The 18,273-nt window shown below is 51.5% G+C and overlaps 2 protein-coding genes across 3 annotated transcripts in view; one reads left to right on the forward strand and one right to left on the reverse strand.

Moving 5' to 3' along the window:
- Positions 1-7,982, reverse strand: part of lrch3 (leucine-rich repeats and calponin homology (CH) domain containing 3) — a 15,476-nt gene extending 7,494 nt beyond the window's left edge. The window contains exons 1-10 of one of the 2 annotated variants that reach the window (XM_080504512.1): positions 7,708-7,982; positions 6,929-7,073; positions 6,490-6,613; positions 5,029-5,134; positions 2,396-2,532; positions 2,186-2,295; positions 1,098-1,191; positions 876-1,023; positions 602-735; positions 475-530 (exon numbers count right to left, since the gene is read on the reverse strand). In XM_080504512.1, the coding sequence (XP_080360638.1) occupies positions 475-530; positions 602-735; positions 876-1,023; positions 1,098-1,191; positions 2,186-2,295; positions 2,396-2,532; positions 5,029-5,134; positions 6,490-6,613; positions 6,929-7,073; positions 7,708-7,960 (1,307 nt within the window). In that variant the 5' untranslated portion in view covers positions 7,961-7,982. Of the gene's footprint in view, positions 1-474; positions 531-601; positions 736-875; positions 1,024-1,097; positions 1,192-2,185; positions 2,296-2,395; positions 2,533-5,028; positions 5,135-6,489; positions 6,617-6,928; positions 7,074-7,707 lie in introns of both variants that reach the window. The other variant, XM_080504511.1, reaches the window with a different exon arrangement.
- Positions 7,983-9,444: 1,462 nt separating this feature from the next.
- Positions 9,445-15,337, forward strand: polr2d (RNA polymerase II subunit D). Its single transcript, XM_080507245.1, has 4 exons — positions 9,445-9,899; positions 10,728-10,908; positions 13,463-13,558; positions 15,165-15,337. Exons 1-4 carry the CDS (start codon positions 9,821-9,823, stop codon positions 15,241-15,243), a joined length of 435 nt encoding a protein of 144 aa, XP_080363371.1. The 5' UTR covers positions 9,445-9,820; the 3' UTR covers positions 15,244-15,337.
- Positions 15,338-18,273: the final 2,936 nt, after the last annotated feature.

An 18,273-nucleotide genomic window follows, 5' to 3' on the forward strand; every position in this document is an offset into this window, starting at 1 on the left:
GAGAGGAGGACAATGAGGGGGACAGACGAGAAGGAGGACAATGAGGGGGACAGAGGAGGAGGAGGACAATGAGGGGGACAGAGGAGGAGGACAATGGAGGGGGACAGAGGAGGAGGAGGACAATGAGGGGGACAGAGGAGGAGCAGGACAATGGAGGGGGACAATAGAGGGGGACAATAGAGGGGGACAGAGGAGGAGGAGGAGGACAATGAGGGGGACCGAGGAGGAGGAGGACAATGGAGGGGACATAGGAGGAGGACAATAGAGGGGGGCAGAGGAGGGGGCAGACAAGGAGGACAATGGAGGGGGACAGTGCAGGAGGACAATAGAGGGGGACAAATGAGGAGGACAATGGAGGGGGACAGAGGAGGACAATGGAGGGGGACAGAGGAGGACAATGGAGGGGGACAGAGGAGGAGGAGGTGAGAATCAACCTGAGGACACACGGACCTTCTGAGGAGGTGCTGAAGATACCTGCTGTGTCTCCTGATGTCCTCTGTCCTGGACGGGCGGATCTTTACCGGCGACCCCTGAGGACATGAACAGGTCAGCATGTGATTGGCCAGAGGGACCTGTGATGTCATGTGGGCGGAACAAAGACCTCTCTGGTGATCCGTCTCTCGATGTAGGCCATGAACTGAGAGCTCAGGCTGTCTCCTCCTCCTGCTCCTCCTCTCCTCGCCGCCTCCTCACCTGCACAGCTGTCCATCAAGTCTATGTGCTGCAGCTCTACACCTGCAGAGGACAGCAGGGGGGACAGGGCTCTGATTGGTTCCCGTTCACGAAGGGGGGGGGGGGTTTCCTGTCCACCAGGGAGGCTCATGTCCTCCAGGAGGACACAATAACTCAACATGTTGAAGAGCTCAGAAGCTTACATGTTCCATTAGCCAGCACTGCTGCTGCTCCTGCTCCTCCAGCTGCTGCTCCTCCTCCTGCTCCTCCTCCTCCTCCTCCTCCTCCTCGCTGTCTGTGCTCTCTCATTTCAGATATTCGCAGTGGCAGATCTGACACCTCCTCTGAACCCTACAATCAAACCACCAGGTTATGAGATCACCATCTTCACAGTGTGTGTGTGTGTGTGTGTGTGTCTGTCTCACCTCATGTCCCAGCCACCTTTTGTCTCCACTGTCCACACTGTTGAATCCAGAGTCCAGTGCACCGTACAGACGTCCAGGATACAGATCATCAGCACTGAAACATATGCACTTCATTACTTGGAGTTACTGCAGCTGTCCAGTTGTCCAGTTGTCCAGCCGTCCAGCTGTACAGCCGTGCAGCTGTCCAGTTGTCCAGCCATGCAGCTGTCCAGCCATCCAGTGGTCCAGCCGTGCAGCTGTCCAGTGGTCCAGCCGTGCAGCTGTCCAGTTGTCCAGCCGTCCAGCTGTCCAGCCGTGCAGCTGTCCAGTTGTCCAGCCATGCAGCTGTCCAGCCGCACAGTTGTCCAGCCGTGCAGCTGTCCAGCCGCCCAGTTGTCCACCCGTGCAGCTGTCTAGCCGTCCAGCTGCCCAGCTGTGCAGCCGTGCAGTTGTCCAGCCGTGCAGCCGTCCAGCCGTGTAGCTGCCCAGTCGTCCGGCCGTGCAGCTGTCCGGCCATGCAGTCCGGCCGTGCAGTTGTCCAGCCGTCCAGCTGTGCAGTTGTCCAGCCGTCCAGCCGTGCAGTTGTCCAGCCGTGCAGTTGTCCAGCTGTCCAGCTATCCAGCTGTGCAGTTGTCCAGCCGTGCAGTTGTCCAGCCGTGCAGCCGTCCAGCTGTGCAGCCGTCCAGCTGTGCAGCCGTCCAGCCGTGCAGCTGTCTAGCAGTCCAGCTGTCTAGCCGTGCAGCCGTGCAGTTGTCCAGCTGTCCAGCCATCCAGCTGTCCAGCCGTCCAGCTGTCCAGCCGTGCAGTTGTCCGGCCGTCCAGCCGTGCGGCCGTCCGGCCGTGCAGCCGTCCAGCTGTGCAGCCGTCCAGCTGTGCAGTTGTCCAGCCGTGCAGCTGTCTAGCTGTCCAGCTGTCCAGTCGTCCAGCTGTGCAGTTGTCCAGCTGTCCAGCCGTCCAGCTGTCCAGCCGTGCAGTTGTCCAGCCGTCCAGCCGTCCAGCCGTCCAGCCTGCTCTGGAGCCACAGAGGCTCTCTGGTCGTTGTAAAGACACCAGAATGGTGACGACAGCAGAAGACAACAGTAGTTGTAATGAAGTGTGTGTGTTGCTACCAGGAGCTGAAGGTGGGGGGGGGTCTCTCGTACTCGGGGGGCTCAGCTGAGCTCTTGAAGGCCTGCAGGTTCAGGTACTTGAAGATGTGGACTTTACCTTTAATGCAGATCTGTAGAAGAACCACACACACCTATGTTAGAGCTGAGCAGTGTGTGTGTGTGTGTGTGTGTGTGTGTGTGTGTGTGTGTGTGTGTGTTTCAGTGGCTCACCTGTGCAGGTGGGCTCTGCAAGGGGTTGTTGTCCAGCATCATGGTCTGCAGCTGAGCCAGGCGGCGGAAACACACAGGGATGGAAGTGACCCTGTTACAGGAGAAGTCCAGACGCACCAGAGGCAGCTCAGCCAGCTCTGCAGGGACAACAGTAACAGGGCTGTAACAGGGCTGTAACTGGGCAGTAACAGGGCTGTACCTGGGCAGTAAATGGGCAGTAACAGGGCTGTACCTGGGCAGTAACAGGGCTGTACCTGGGCAGTACCTGGGCAGTAAATGGGCAGTAACAGGGCTGTACCTGGGCAGTAACAGGGCTGTACCTGGGCAGTACCTGGGCAGTAAATGGGCTGTACCTGGGCAGTAACAGGGCCGTACCTGGGCAGTAACAGGGCAGTAACAGGGCAGTGACTGGGCAGTAACACGGCTGTACCTGGGCAGTAAAAGGGCTGTAACAGGGCTGTAACACGCTGTACCTGGGCTGTAACAGGGCTGTACCTGGGCAGTAAATGGGCTGTACCTGGGCAGTAACAGGGCAGTACCTGGGCAGTAACAGGGCAGTAACAGGGCTGTAACAGGGCTGTAACAGGGCTGTACCTGGGCAGTAACAGGGCTGTAACACGGCTGTACCTGGGCAGGATCAGGGCTGTAACACGGCTGTACCTGGGCAATAACAGGCCTGCAACAGGGCAGTAACAGGGCTGTAACACGGCTGTACCTGGGGAGTGACAGGGCTGTACCTGGGCAATAACAGGGCTGTAACACGGCTGTACCTGGGCAGTAACAGGGCTTTACCTGGGCAGTAACAGGGCTGTAACACGGCTGTACCTGGGCAGTAAAAGGGCTGTAACAGGGCTGTACCTGGGCAGTAACAGGGCTGTACCTGGGCAGTAACAGGGCAGTAACTGGGCAGTACCTGGGCAGTAACTGGGCAGTAACAGGGCTGTAAATGGGCTGTACCTGGGCTGTACCTGGGCAGTAACAGGGCTGTAACAGGGCAGTACCTGGGCAGTACCTGGGCAGTAACAGGGCAGTAACAGGGCTGTAACACGGCTGTACCTGGGCAGTAACAGGGCTGTAACACGGCTGTACCTGGGCAGGATCAGGGCTGTAACACGGCTGTACCTGGGCAATAACAGGGCTGTAACCGGGCAGTAACAGGGCAGTAACACGGCTGTACCTGGGCAGTAACAGGGCTGTACCTCGGTAATAACAGGGCTGTAACACGGCTGTACCTGGGCAGTAACAGGGCTTTACCTGGGCAGTAACAGGGCTGTAACAGGGCTGTAACACGCTGTACCTGGGCAGTAACAGGGCAGTCACAGAGCAGTACCTGGGCAGTAACTGGGCAGTACCTGGGCAGTACCTGGGCAGTGACTGGGCAGTGACTGGGCAGTGACTGGGCAGTAACAGGGCTGTACCTGGGCAGTAACTGGGCAGTAACAGGGCAGTACCTGGGCAGTACCTGGGCAGTGGCTGGGCAGTAACAGGGCTGTACCTGGGCAGCAACTGGGCAGTAACTGGGCAGTAACTGGGCAGTACCTGGTCAGTACCTGGGCAGTAACTGGGCAGTGGCTGGGCAGTAACAGGGCAGTAACTGGGCAGTAACTGGGCAGTAACAGGGTTGTACCTGGGCAGTAACAGGGCTGTACCTGGGCAGTAACTGGGCAGTACCTGGGCAGTAACAGAGCAGTATCTGGGCAGTACCTGGACAGCAACAGGGCAGTAACTGGGTAGTACCTGGGAAGTACCTGGGCAGGAACAGGGCAGTAACAGGGCAGTAACAGGGCTGTAACTGGGCAGTAAATGGGCAATAACAGGGCTGTAACAGGGCTGTACCTGGGAAGTAAATGGGCTGTACCTGGACAGTAAATGGGCAGTACCTGGGCAGTAACAGGGCTGTACCTGGGCAGTAACAGGGCAGTAACAGGGCTGTACCTGGGCAGTAAATGGGCTGTACCTGGGCAGTAACAGGGCTGTACCTGGTCAGTAACTGGGCAGTAACAGGGCTGTACCTGGGCAGGATCAGGGCTGTAACACGGCTGTAACAGGGCTGTAACACGGCTGTACCTGGGCAGTAACAGGGCTGTACCTGGGCAATAACAGGGCTGTAACACGGCTGTACCTGGGCAGTAACAGGGCTTTACCTGGGCAGTAACAGGGCTGTAACACGGCTGTACCTGGGCAGTAAAAGGGCTGTAACAGGGCTGTAACACGCTGTACCTGGGCAGTAACAGGGCTGTACCTGGGCAGTAACAGAGCAGTACCTGGGCAGTAACAGGGCAGTAACTGGGCAGTACCTGGGCAGTACCTGGGCAGTGACTGGGCAGTAACAGGGCTGTACCTGGGCAGTAAATGGGCTGTACCTGGGCAGTAACAGGGCTGTAACAGGGCAGTACCTGGGCAGTACCTGGGCAGTAACAGGGCAGTAACAGGGCAGTAACAGGGCTGTAACACGGCTGTACCTGGGCAGGATCAGGGCTGTAACATGGCTGTACCTGGGCAATAACAGGGCTGTAACAGGGCAGTAACAGGGCTGTACCTGGGCAGTAACAGGGCAGTAACTGGGCAGTAACAGGGCAGTACCTGGGCAGTAACAGGGCTGTAACAGGGCAGTAACAGGGCTGTGTCTGTACCTGCAGGCAGCTGCAGCAGATGGTTCCTCCTGAGGTTCAGGTCTCTCAGAGCCTCCAGCTGACCCACCTGAGAAGGTAAAGTCTGGATCTCATTACAGCTGACATCCTGCAAAGGAAGGGTACACCAAGTGTAAGTACAGTGTAGCTACAGTGTAAATACAGTGTAACTGACATCCTGCAAAGGAAGAGTACACCAAGTGTAAGTACAATGTAGCTACAGTGTAACTACAGTGTAAATACAGTGTAACTGACATCCTGCAAAGGAAGAGTACACCAAGTGTAAGTACAGTGTAGCTACAGTGTAACTGACATCCTGCAAAGGAAGAGTACACCAAGTGTAAGTACAGTGTAGCTACAGTGTAACTGACATCCTGCAAAGGAAGAGTACACCGAGTGTAAGTACAGTGTAGCTACAGTGTAACTGACATCCTGCAAAGGAAGAGTACACCAAGTGTAATTACAGTGGGCGACCGTGGCTCAGGTGGTAGAGTGGTCGTCTTTCAGAGTGAGAGGTCGGAGGTTCGATCCCAGTCTACACTGGTCTATGAGTCGAAGTGTCCTTGGGCAAGACACTGAACCCTAAATTGCTCTCAGTGGTCGACTAGCGCCTTGCATGGCAGCTCTGTCCCATTGGTGTGTGAATGTGAGCGTGAATGGGTGAATGACTGATATGTGAAGCGCTTTGGGACTGCACTCAGTGTGGTTAGAAGGCGCTATATAAAATCTAGACCATTTACCATTTACCATTTTACAGTGTAGCTACAGTGTAACTGACATCCTGCAAAGGAAGGGTACACCAAGTGTAAGACCAGTGTAGCTACAGTGTAACTGACATCCTGCAAAGGAAGAGTACACCAAGTGTAAGTACAGTGTAACTACAGTGTAACTGACATCCTGCAAAGGAAGAGTACACCAAGTGTAAGACCAGTGTAGCTACAGTGTAACTGACATCCTGCAAAGGAAGAGTACACCGAGTGTAACTACAGTGTAACTACAGTGTAATTACAGTGTAACTGACATCCTGCAAAGGAAGAGTACACCGAGTGTAAGTACAGTGTAGCTACAGTGTAACTGACATCCTGCAAAGGAAGAGTACACCGAGTGTAACTACAGTGTAATTACAGTGTAACTGACATCCTGCAAAGGAAGAGTACACCGAGTGTAAGTACAGTGTAGCTACAGTGTAACTGACATCCTGCAAAGGAAGAGTACACCGAGTGTAACTACAGTGTAACTGACATCCTGCAAAGGAAGAGTACACCGAGTGTAACTACAGTGTAACTGACATCCTGCAAAGGAAGAGTACACCGAGTGTAACTACAGTGTAACTGACATCCTGCAAAGGAAGAGTACACCGGGTGTAACTACAGTGTAACTAGACTGTAACTCCAGTGTAACCAGAGTGTAATGAGAGTGTAACCAGAGTGTAACCAGAGTGGGACCAGTAATCAGATTACCTACCAACTCAGTGAGGTGTCTCAGCTGTCCCAGGTTTTCTGGGAGTGACATGAGTTTATTGTTGCAAGCGATGAGAACCTTCAGAGGGAGACTGCAGAGAACAGCTGGGAGCACCGAGAGCTGGTTCCTACTGCAACACACACACACACACACACACACACACACACACACACACACACACACACACACACACACACACACACACACACACACACACACACACACACACACACACACACACACACACACACACACACACACACACACACAGCCTGTTGATCAGAGTGTCCAGTGTCCCCAGTGTCCACAGTGTGCACAGTGTCCACAGTGTCCAGAGTGCCTAGTGTGTGCACAGTGTCCACAGTGTGCACAGTGTCCAGTGTGTCCACAGTGTCCAGTGTGTGCACAGTGTCCACAGTGGGCAGTGTGTCCAGAGTGTTACCTGAGGTTGAGGTAGGTGAGGGCCTGCAGGTTGACCAGAGCGTCCGGCAGGGACCTCAAACAGTTCTGATAGAGGTTCAAACTCTCCACGGACACCAAGACACACACGTCCAGAGGCAGCTCCGACAGGCGGTTCCGGGACAAGTCTGAAACACACACAAGGTTGTGGGTTCAAAACCTGCCTTTCTGTGTGGAGAGTGCTGTGCCCGTGGATTAACCAAGGACCAGTGTTCTAACCACTGTAGCGGAATGGAACCATTCGAGATTAACCATGTTAATCTAGAATGGGAGAGAGAGAGAGAGAGAGAGAGAGAGAGAGAGAGAGAGAGAGAGAGAGAGAGAGAGACAGAGAGCCAGAGAGAGAGACAGAGACACAGAGAGAGAGACAGACAGAGAGAGACAGAGACAGACAGACAGAGACAGACAGACAGAGAGAGAGAGAGAGACAGAGACAGAGACAGAGACAGAGAGATAGACAGACAGACAGAGAGAGAGACAGAGAGAGACAGAGACACAGACAGACAGACAGAGACAGAGACAGAGACAGAGAGAGAGAGAGAGAGCTGCTCCTGAATAGTAAACAATAGCTGGCTGTAGCGGGAGCGCGCCGCGGCCCCGCGTCAGCTGGGATGCAGAGTTTGTCATAACACCGACTTCAACTTGGACCATAACTTCTTCCGCTAGAAAGCCCGCTAAACCCGCTGCTCAGTGACCGGGCCGGGCACCCGGCCGCCAGGCAGGGCAGGGGCTCCGGCGGGCCGGGCTCAGCGGCTCTCTCACCGGCCCTGGTGATGTCCGTCAGGTCGTGGCTTGCGGCGCTCCGGGGGAACTCCTTCAGCTTCCTGCCGCTGAGGTTCAGGCTCCCGGTAGCCGCCGCTTCATCCAGCGCCCGGTCCACCGACCGATTCCAAGGCGCCGGACCCGCGGGGGCGATCCCGTTCGTGTTCCCCGCAAGCACAAGCCCCGCTCCGCCGCTTCCTACCCTGAAGTTCAGTCCGCTGTCCCCAGAGCCAAGCAACACCGAGGCCGCCATTACACACTCCGACTGTTAGCTGTGCGGCTAACGGCTAATTCCCACCCTGACGCCCGCGCGGGGCATGCGCAGTGTGAAGACAGAGCCGCTCGCAGTAAAGCGCGGACACTGGTACCGATACTGCGGTACCGATCCAGCAGTCCTGATACTGCAGTGCTGATACTGTGGCATTGATACTGCAGTGCTGATACTGTGGTACCGATCCAGTAGTACTGATACTGCAGTGCTGATACTGTGGTATTGATACTGTAGTGCTGATACTGTGGCATTGATACTGCAGTGCTGATACTGCGGTACCGATCCAGTAGTACTGATACTGCAGTGCTGATACTGTGGCATTGATACTGTAGTGCTGATACTGTGGTACCAATCCAGTAGTACTGATACTGCAGTGCTGATACTGTGGTATTGATACTGTAGTGCTGATACTGTGGTATTGATACTGCAGTACTGATACTGTGGCACCGATCCAGTAGTACTGATACTGCAGTGCTGATACTGTGGTACTGATCCAGTAGTACTGATACTGCAGTGCTGATACTGTGGTATTGATACTGTAGTGCTGATACTGTGGCATTGATACTGCAGTGCTGATACTGTGGTACCGATCCAGCAGTACTGATACTGCAGTGCTGATACTGTGGCATTGATACTGTAGTGCTGATACTGTGGTACCAATCCAGTAGTACTGATACTGCAGTGCTGATACTGTGGTATTGATACTGTAGTGCTGATACTGTGGTACCGACCCAGTAGTACTGATACTGCAGTGCTGATACTGTGGTATTGATACTGTAGTGCTGATACTGTGGTATTGATACTGCAGTGCTGATACTGTGGCACCGATCCAGTAGTACTGATACTGCAGTGCTGATACTGTGGTATTGATACTGCAGTGCTGACACTGTGGTACCGATCCAGTAGTACCGATACTGCAGTGCTGACACTGTGGTACCGATCCAGTAGTACTGATACTGTGGTATTGATACTGCAGTGCTGACACTGTGGTACCGATCCAGAAGTACCGATACTGCAGTGCTGACACTGTGGTACCGATCCAGTAGTACTGACACTGTGGTACCGATCCAGTAGTACTGATACTGCAGTGCTGATACTGTGGTATTGATACTGCAGTGCTGATACTGTGGTACTGATACGGCAGTGCTGACACTGTGGCATTGATACTGTAGTACCATGTAAACCATGTACAGTCTGGAGTCTCGTCGACTGGAACCAGTACCATATAAACTATAGTAAAGGAAAAACTGGACTGACCACATTTCAACATGAGAGAAATCTTTACCTATTAAGGACCCCTCCACCCTCCACCCTCCACGGTACAAGAAGAAAGTCTGTCCACACTCCCATTCAGAAGGGGGCGATAATGCACCCAACCATGTATGCCAACCGCCATAAAACAACAGAGGAAGAAGAAGAAAAACAAGAAGAAGAAGAAGAAGAAGAAGAAGAAAAGGAGGACCTGTGTAGGTACTACATCGTAGAAGAAGAAGAAGGAGAAGAGGAGGACCGTAGAAGAAGAAGAAGAAGAAGTGGGAGACGTGGAGGACCGTAGAAGAAGAAGAAGAAGAAGTGGGAGACGTGGAGGACCGTAGAAGAAGAAGGAGAAGAGGAGGACCGTAGAAGAAGAAGGAGAAGAGGAGGGCCGTAGAAGAAGAAGGTCTGCGCGCCTTTCTTTGTCCGTGTTCGGCGTTCTGGACCGCTTCCCCTCCTTCTGGACCCCCCGACCTCCGGACCGGTTCCCGCAGGGTCTCTGTCCTCCCTACGGCTCCTTCCACGGGCCTCCCTCTGCCCCGGGAGACCCGGGAGCCTCTGCCCAGGAACCAGCGCTTTGGACCGGCGATGGCGGCAGGAGGCGGCGCGGCTTCTCCGCACGTGGGAGACGTTGAAGAAGACGCGTCACAACTGTTGTTTCCTAAAGGTGTGTGTGTGTGTGCGTGTGTGTGTGTGTCGGGGGATTCTGAGGATGCTTGAGAATGCTGAGGTGTCCTGTGTCCAGAGTTTGAGAATGCTGAGGTGTCCTCTCCATCCAGAGTTTGAGAATGCTGAGGTGTCCTCTCCGTCCAGAGCTTGAGAATGTTGAGGTGTCCTCTCTGTCCAGAGTTTGAGAATGCTGAGGTGTCGTTTGTCCAGAGTTTGAGAATGCTGAGGTGTCGTGTGTCCAGAGTTTGAGAATGCTGAGGTGTCCTGTGTCCAGAGCTTGAGAATGCTGAGGTGTCGTGTGTCCAGAGTTTGAGAATGCTGAGGTGTCCTCTCCGTCCAGAGCTTGAGAATGTTGAGGTGTCCTCTCTGTCCAGAGTTTGAGAATGCTGAGGTGTCGTTTGTCCAGAGTTTGAGAATGCTGAGGTGTCCTGTGTCCAGAGCTTGAGAATGCTGAGGTGTCGTGTGTCCAGAATTTGAGAATGCTGAGGTGTCGTGTGTCCAGAGTTTGAGAATGCTGAGGTGTCCTGTGTCCAGAGCTTGAGAATGCTGAGGTGTCGTGTGTCCAGAATTTGAGAATGCTGAGGTGTCGTGTGTCCAGAGCTCGAGAATGCTGAGGTGTCCTCTCCATCCAGAGTTTGAGAATGCTGAGGTGTCGTGTATCCAGAGTTTGAGAATGCTGAGGTGTCCTCTCCATCCAGAGTTTGAGAATGCTGAGGTGTCGTGTGTCCAGAGCTTGAGAATGCTGAGGTGTCGTGTGTCCAGAGTTTGAGAATGCTGAGGTGTCGTGTGTCCAGAGTTTGAGAATGCTGAGGTGTCGTGTGTCCAGAGTTTGAGAATGCTGAGACGCTGCTGAACTCGGAGGTGCACATGCTGCTGGAACACAGGAAGCAGCAGAACGAGAGCGCCGAGGACGAGCAGGAACTGTCCGAGGTCTTCATGAAGACCCTGAACTACACGGCGCGGTTCAGCCGCTTCAAGAACCGCGAGACCATCACCGCTGTGCGCAGGTAACCATGACAACCAGGGGAACACTCCAGTAGCCATGACAACCAGGGGAACACTCCAGTAGCCATGACAACCAGAGGAACACTCTGGGGATTCCTTCCTGAGTTACTGTTCTACCATAGAGCTAAACTCTGAGTTACTGTTCTACCATAGAGCTAAACTCTGAGTTGCTGGTTCTACCATAGAGCTAAACTCTGAGTTACTGTTCTACCATAGAGCTAAACTCTGAGTTACTGTTCTACCATAGAGCTAAACTCTGAGTTGCTGGTTCTACCATAGAGCTAAACTCTGAGTTACTGTTCTACCATAGAGCTAAACTCTGGGTTGCTGGTTCTACCATAGAGCTAAACTCTGAGTTGCTGGTTTCTCTTCAGAAGGTTTTCTGGCCGTGGAGCCGCTCCAGATCCAGACTAGCACTAGTAAAAACTAGTAGTTGTTTGTACTAGTGCTAGTCCTAGTTTGTACTAGGACAAAGTTTGTGCTAGTAGAGGTTATAACTAGGGATGCTCGATATTGGCTTTTCTACCGATATCCGATATTCCGATATTGTCCAACTCTTAATTTCCGATACCGATATCACAGATACCGATATCACCGATACCGATATCTGCTGGCTTTTTACATCAAAACTGTTAGGTAACAACAACATAAAATAACTCCTACTGTGGAATTAACACATTATGCCTAATTTTATTGTGATGCCCCACTGGATGCATATGTGAATCAAACATGGCTTTCCAAATGTACACACTGAGAAAAAAAAGAGAACAACTTAAATTATGGAAAAAAGTGCCATATTTATTTAGTGTTAGAGAGAAACCTCAACAACAAACTCAACAACACCACAGACAATATAAAAAAAAGGAAGAGGCATATCTTCAGTCCATTAGTTGTAAACAGTCAATGAATGAATAACTGGACATAACTTGTCAAATAATAGACTCAAACTGGGCTCAATCTCTTTTAAGAGTAACAAAATAGTGTAAATATAAACAAGAAAGGCACAGAAATGCTCACAAAATTAAAACAGCCCTCCTTTAAAGTGCAACAAAAACAAAGACTGAAGTTGACTCGTCCATATAACTGGTCTATTTCTTTTCCCCATGTCCTCATGTGTAAGAGGTCGATTGTTCTGTATGAATACACTGGTTCACTGTCAACACTGGTGCAGGGTGCAGTCAGGTACTGGTACCAGTGCTGAACAGTGGTTCACTGTCAACACTGGTCCAGGGTGCAGTCAGGTACTGGTACCAGTGCTGAACAGTGGTTCACCGTCAACACTGGTCCAGGGTGCAGTCAGGTACTGGTACCAGTGCTGAACACTGGTTCACCGTCAACACTGGTGCAGGGTGCAGTCAGGTACTGGTACCAGTGCTGAACAGTGGTTCACTGTCAACACTGGTGCAGGGTGCAGTCAGGTACTGGTACCAGTGCTGAACAGTGGTTCACTGTCAACACTGGTCCAGGGTGCAGTCAGGTACTGGCACCAGTGCTGAACAGTGGTTCACTGTCAACACTGGTCCAGGGTGCAGTCAGGTACTGGTACCAGTGCTGAACACTGGTTCACTGTCAACACTGGTGCAGGGTGCAGTCAGGTACTGGCACCAGTGCTGAACAGTGGTTCACTGTCAACACTGGTCCAGGGTGCAGTCAGGTACTGGCACCAGTGCTGAACAGTGGTACACTGTCAACACTGGTGCAGGGTGCAGTCAGGTACTGGTACCAGTGCTGAACAGTGGTTCACTGTCAACACTGGTGCAGGGTGCAGTCAGGTACTGGTACCAGTGCTGAACAGTGGTTCACTGTCAACACTGGTGCAGGGTGCAGTCAGGTACTGGTACCAGTGCTGAACACTGGTTCACCGTCAACACTGGTGCAGGGTGCAGTCAGGTACTGGTACCAGTGCTGAACACTGGTTCACCGTCAACGCTGGTGCAGGGTGCAGTCAGGTACTGGTACCAGTGCTGAACACTGGTTCACCGTCAACACTGGTGCAGGGTGCAGTCAGGTACTGGCACCAGTGCTGAACACTGGTTCACTGTCAACACTGGTACAGGGTGCAGTCAGGTACTGGTACCAGCAGGGAAGAGGGCCTGGTTGAGCCTCCAGTCCTCCACGGACATTTCATTCACCGGGCTTCTCCTTCTTAGCCACGAGTCCAGCATGTTGTATTTGTTGTTGTTAAACATCATCAAGCGCGCGCCCGTAAACGTCCCATGCTGCGTTCATGCAGACTCGGAAATTCCAATATCGGTTTTAAAAATCCGATACCGATATTTCCAAATATTACATTTTTAAATCAATATCGGCTGATATCGGCCCTCCGATGTTATCAGACATCCCTAGTTATAACTCATGCTAGTTTTTACTCGTATTAGTAGAGGTTAGCTCTAGTACTAGTTTGTACTAGTACTAGTAGAGGTTAGCTCTCGTACTAGTTTGTACTAGTATTAGTAGAGGTTAGCTCTAGTACTAGTACCAGTAGAGGTTAGCTCTAGTACTAGTGTGTACTAGTACACAGTAGTACCTTGTGGTGACTGGTTCCCTGTACTTCAGCCTCCTGTTGCAGAAGAAGCTCCACAAGTTCGAGTTGGCAAGTTTGGCTAATCTGTGTCCTGAAGCTGCTGAAGAGGCCAAAGCCCTGATCCCCAGGTGAGTGTTCTAGATCACTCTAGAACGTCTCCATGCTGTCCAGAGTACCACTGTTCTAGATCACTCTAGAACGTCTCCATGCCGTCCAGAGTACCACTGTTCCAGATCACTCTAGAACGTCTCCATGCCGTCCAGAGTACCACTGTTCCAGATCACTCTAGAACGTCTCCATGCCGTCCAGAGTACCACTGTTCCAGATCACTCTAGAACGTCTCCATGCCGTCCAGAGTACCACTGTTCCAGATCACTCTAGAACGTCTCCATGCCGTCCAGAGTACCACTGTTCCAGATCACTCTAGAACGTCTCCATGCCGTCCAGAGTACCACTGTTCTAGATCACTCTAGAACGTCTCCATGCTGTCCAGAGTACCACTGTTCCAGATCACTCTAGACCATCTTCATAGTGGCCGTCCAGCACTGTTCTAGATCACTCTAGAACGTCTTCACGGTGGCCGTCCAGACTACCACTGTTCCAGATCACTCTAGAACGTCTTCACAGTGGCCGTCCAGACTACCACTGTTCCAGATCACTCTAGAACGTCTCCATGCCGTCCAGAGTACCACTGTTCTAGATCACTCTAGAACGTCTCCATGCTGTCCAGAGTACCACTGTTCCAGATCACTCTGGACCATCTTCATAGTGGCCATCCAGCACTGTTCTAGATCACTCTAGAAAGTCTTCACGGTGGCCGTCCAGACTACCACTGTTCCAGATCACTCTAGAACGTCTTCACGGTGGCCGTCCAGAGTACCACTGTTCTAGATCAGACTGCAGGTTAGGGTCAGCGATGAACAAGCAATTTATGCTGAAAACGAAGTAATGAAGGGATGAAAGGTTCCAGCTCTCTGTGTGTCAGGATGAAGGAATGAAAGGTTCCAGCTCTCTGTGTGTCAGGATGAAGGGATGAAAGGTTCCAGCTCTCTGTGTGTCAAGATGAAGGGATGAAAGGTTCCAGCTCTGTGTCAAGATGAACGGATGAAAGGTTCCAGCTCTGTGTCAAGATGAAGGGATGAAGGGTTCCAGCTCTGTGTGTCAAGGTGAAGGAATGAAAGGTTCCAGCTCTGTGTGTCAGGATGAAGGGATGAGAGGTTCCAGCTCTGTGTGTCAAGGTGAAGGAATGAAAGGTTCTGGCGCTGTGTGTCAAGATGAAGGGATGAAAGGTTCCAGCTCTGTGTGTCAGGATGAAGGGATGAAAGGTTCCAGCTCTGTCAAGATGAAGGGATGCAAGGTTCCAGCTCTGTCAAGATGAAGGGGTGAAAGGTTCCAGCTCTGTGTGTCGGGATGAAGGGATAAAAAGTTCCAGCTCTGTGTCAGGATGAAGGGATGAAAGATTCCAGCTCTGTCAAGATGAAGGGATGAAAGGCTCCAGCTCTGTGTGTCAAGATGAAAGGTTCCAGCTCTGTGTGCCAGGATGAAGGGATGAAAGGTTCCAGCTCTGTGTGTCAAGATGAAAGGTTCCAGCTCTGTGTGTCAGGATGAAGGGATGAAAGTTTCCAGCTCTGTGTGTCAAGATGAAAGTTCCAGCTCTGTGTGTCAGGATGAAGGGATGAAAGGTTCCAGCTCTGTGTGTCAAGATGAAAGGATGAATCAAAGTGTCTCTTTCAGCCTGGAGGGTCGGTTCGAAGACGAGGAGCTGCAGCAGATCCTGGACGACATCCAGACCAAGAGGAGTTTCCAGTACTGAGTCCTGGACCTGGTCCTTGTCCCACCTGGACCACTCCTTCAGTCTTTCTTTCTTTTCATTCTTGTTTGCTAAATAAAGAGTTGTGATTGGCTGATGGGCGTCATGTGGTCTGACAGTCTGTGGCTCACATGTTGATGCAGTACGCGTGGTCTGGGTTCCAGAACCCCTCCACCTAGGACCTGATGGAGACCACAACCAGAACCCCTCCACCTAGGACCTGATGGAGACCACAACCAGAACCCCTCCACCTAGAACCTGATGGAGACCACAATCAGAACCCCTCCACCTAGGACCTGATGGAGACCACAACCACAACCCCTCCACCTAGGACCTGATGGAGACCACAACCAGAACCCCTCCACCTAGGACCTGATGGAGACAACAACCAGAACCCCTCCACCTAGGACCTGATGGAGACCACAACCACAACCCCTCCACCTAGGACCTGATGGAGACCACAACCACAACCCCTCCAACCTGGACCTGGTACTACTGGTGCTGATACTGCTACTGCTGCTACTACTACTGGTGCTACTACTAGTGGTGCTGATACTACTACTGCTACTGGTGCTACTACTAGTGGTGCTACTGGTGCTGATACTACTACTACTACTGGTGCTGATACTACTACTACTGCTGCTACTACTACTGCTACTGGTGCTACTACTAGTGGTGCTACTGGTGCTGATACTACTACTGGTGCTACTGCTGATACTACTACTGGTGCTGATACTACTACTACTGCTGCTACTACTACTGCTGCTGATGCTACTACTACTGCTGCTACTGCTACTACTACTACTGGTGCTGATACTACTACTACTGCTGCTACTACTACTGCTGCTGATGCTCCTACTACTGCTGCTACTGCTACTACTACTACTGGTGCTACTACTACTACCACTACTACTGCCAATGCTACTGCTACTACTGTAAAACGCACACGCACACACACGGCGCGCGCTCCTTTTTCCTTCCTCGTCTTACATGCGCGCTCCCGCCGTCACCGTTTGGGAGACTCGTTGCTGCTCAGAGTACTTGTTACTGCTCAGAGTACTCGTTTCTGCTCAGGGTACTCGTTACTACTCGGAGTACTCGTCAGATCCCGGACCTGGACTCGGATCTCGGTGAGTTTCTGTTTCAAAGCGACCCGGAAGTGAAGGAGCCAGATTACAAAGTACAGAGTACTTACAGTACTGAGTACAGGTACTGACAGAGTACAGACTACTGACAGAGTACTGACTACAGAGTACAGACTACTGACAGTACTGAGTACAGGTACTGACAGTACAGACTACTGACAGAGTACAGGCTGCTGACAGTACTGACTACAGAGTACTGACTCCAGAGTACAAATAGAGTACTGACTACAGAGTACAGACTACTGACAGTACTGAGTAAAGGCTGCTGACAGTACAGACTACAGAGTACAGATAGAGTACTGACTACAGAGTACAGGCTGCTGACAGAGTACTGACTACAGGTTACAGAGTACAGACTACAGATGACAGACTACAGAGTACAGGGTACAGATTACGGAGTACAGACTGACAGTACTGAGTAAAGGCTGCTGACAGTACAGACTACAGAGTACAGATAGAGTACTGACTACAGAGTACAGATTACAGAGTACAGGCTGCTGACAGAGTACTGACTACAGGTTACAGAGTACAGACTACATATTACAGAGTACAGACTACAGATGACAGAGTACAGACTACAGATGACAGATTACAGAGTACAGATGACAGACTACAGAGTACAGACTACAGATGACAGATTACAGAGTACAGATGACAGACTACAGATGACAGAGTACAGACTACAGATGACATTACAGAGTACAGACTACAGATGACAGCCTACAGAGTACAGACTACAGAGTACAGACTACAGATGACAGACTACAGATGACAGAGTACAGACTACATATTACAGAGTACAGACTACAGATGACAGACTACAGAGTACAGATGACAGACTACAGAGTACAGACTACAGATGACAGATTACAGATGACAGACTACAGATGACAGAGTACAGACTACAGATGACATTACAGAGTACAGACTACAGATGACAGACTACAGATTACAGAGTACAGACTACAGATGACAGCCTACAGAGTACAGACTACAGAGTACAGACTACAGATGACAGACTACAGAGTACAGATGACAGACTACAGAGTACAGACTACAGATGACAGAGTACAGATGACAGCCTACAGAGTACAGACTACAGAGTACAGACTACATATTACAGAGTACAGACTACAGATGACAGACTACAGATGACAGACTACAGAGTACAGATGACAGAGTACAGACTACAGATGACAGAGTACAGACTACAGATGACAGACTACAGAGTACAGATGACAGACTACAGATGACATTACAGAGTACAGATGACAGAGTACAGACTACAGATGACAGAGTACAGACTACAGATGACAGACTACAGATTACAGAGTACAGACTACAGATGACAGATGACAGCCTACAGAGTACAGACTACAGATGACAGACTACAGAGTACAGATGACAGACTACAGAGTACAGACTACAGATGACAGACTACAGAGTACAGATGACAGATTACAGAGTACAGACTACAGATGACAGAGTACAGACTACAGATGACAGATGACAGAGTACAGACTACAGAGTACAGAGTACAGATTACAGAATCCTGACAGACTGGACTAATCTAATGGTTCCTGGTCTCCTCAGTCTGGACCCTGTGAGGACATGGACATAAAGAAGACCGTGGACCAGACCTCCACCAGGACCGGTCTGGTCCTCCCTCAGGTCCGGTACCACCCATCCATCCAGTCTCAAGACAGAACCTCAGTCAGCCAGACCCATAAGACCAGGACTCAGATGAAGACCGCACGGGTCCAGAAGAACCAGGCTGACCAGGGAACCGGACCAGGACGGGTCCAGAAGAACCAGGCTGACAGTACTGACCAGGGAACCGGAACCGGACCAGGACAGGTCCAGAAGAACCAGGCTGACCAGGGAACCG

This window comes from Blennius ocellaris (genome assembly GCF_963422515.1).
Source record: "Blennius ocellaris genome assembly, chromosome: 2".
NCBI lineage: Eukaryota > Metazoa > Chordata > Actinopteri > Blenniiformes > Blenniidae > Blennius > Blennius ocellaris.

What these genes read in the sequence shown, in the direction of transcription:
- polr2d (XM_080507245.1), top strand. Translation starts at nt 9,821, where the DNA reads ATGGCGGCAGGAGGCGGCGCGGCTTCTCCGCACGTGGGAGACGTTGAA. An exon ending in ACAACTGTTGTTTCCTAAAG is followed by an intron (nt 9,900 to 10,727) that starts GTGTGTGTGTGT and finishes TCGTGTGTCCAG; the next exon opens with AGTTTGAGAATGCTGAGACG. An exon ending in GCCAAAGCCCTGATCCCCAG is followed by an intron (nt 13,559 to 15,164) that starts GTGAGTGTTCTA and finishes TGTCTCTTTCAG; the next exon opens with CCTGGAGGGTCGGTTCGAAG.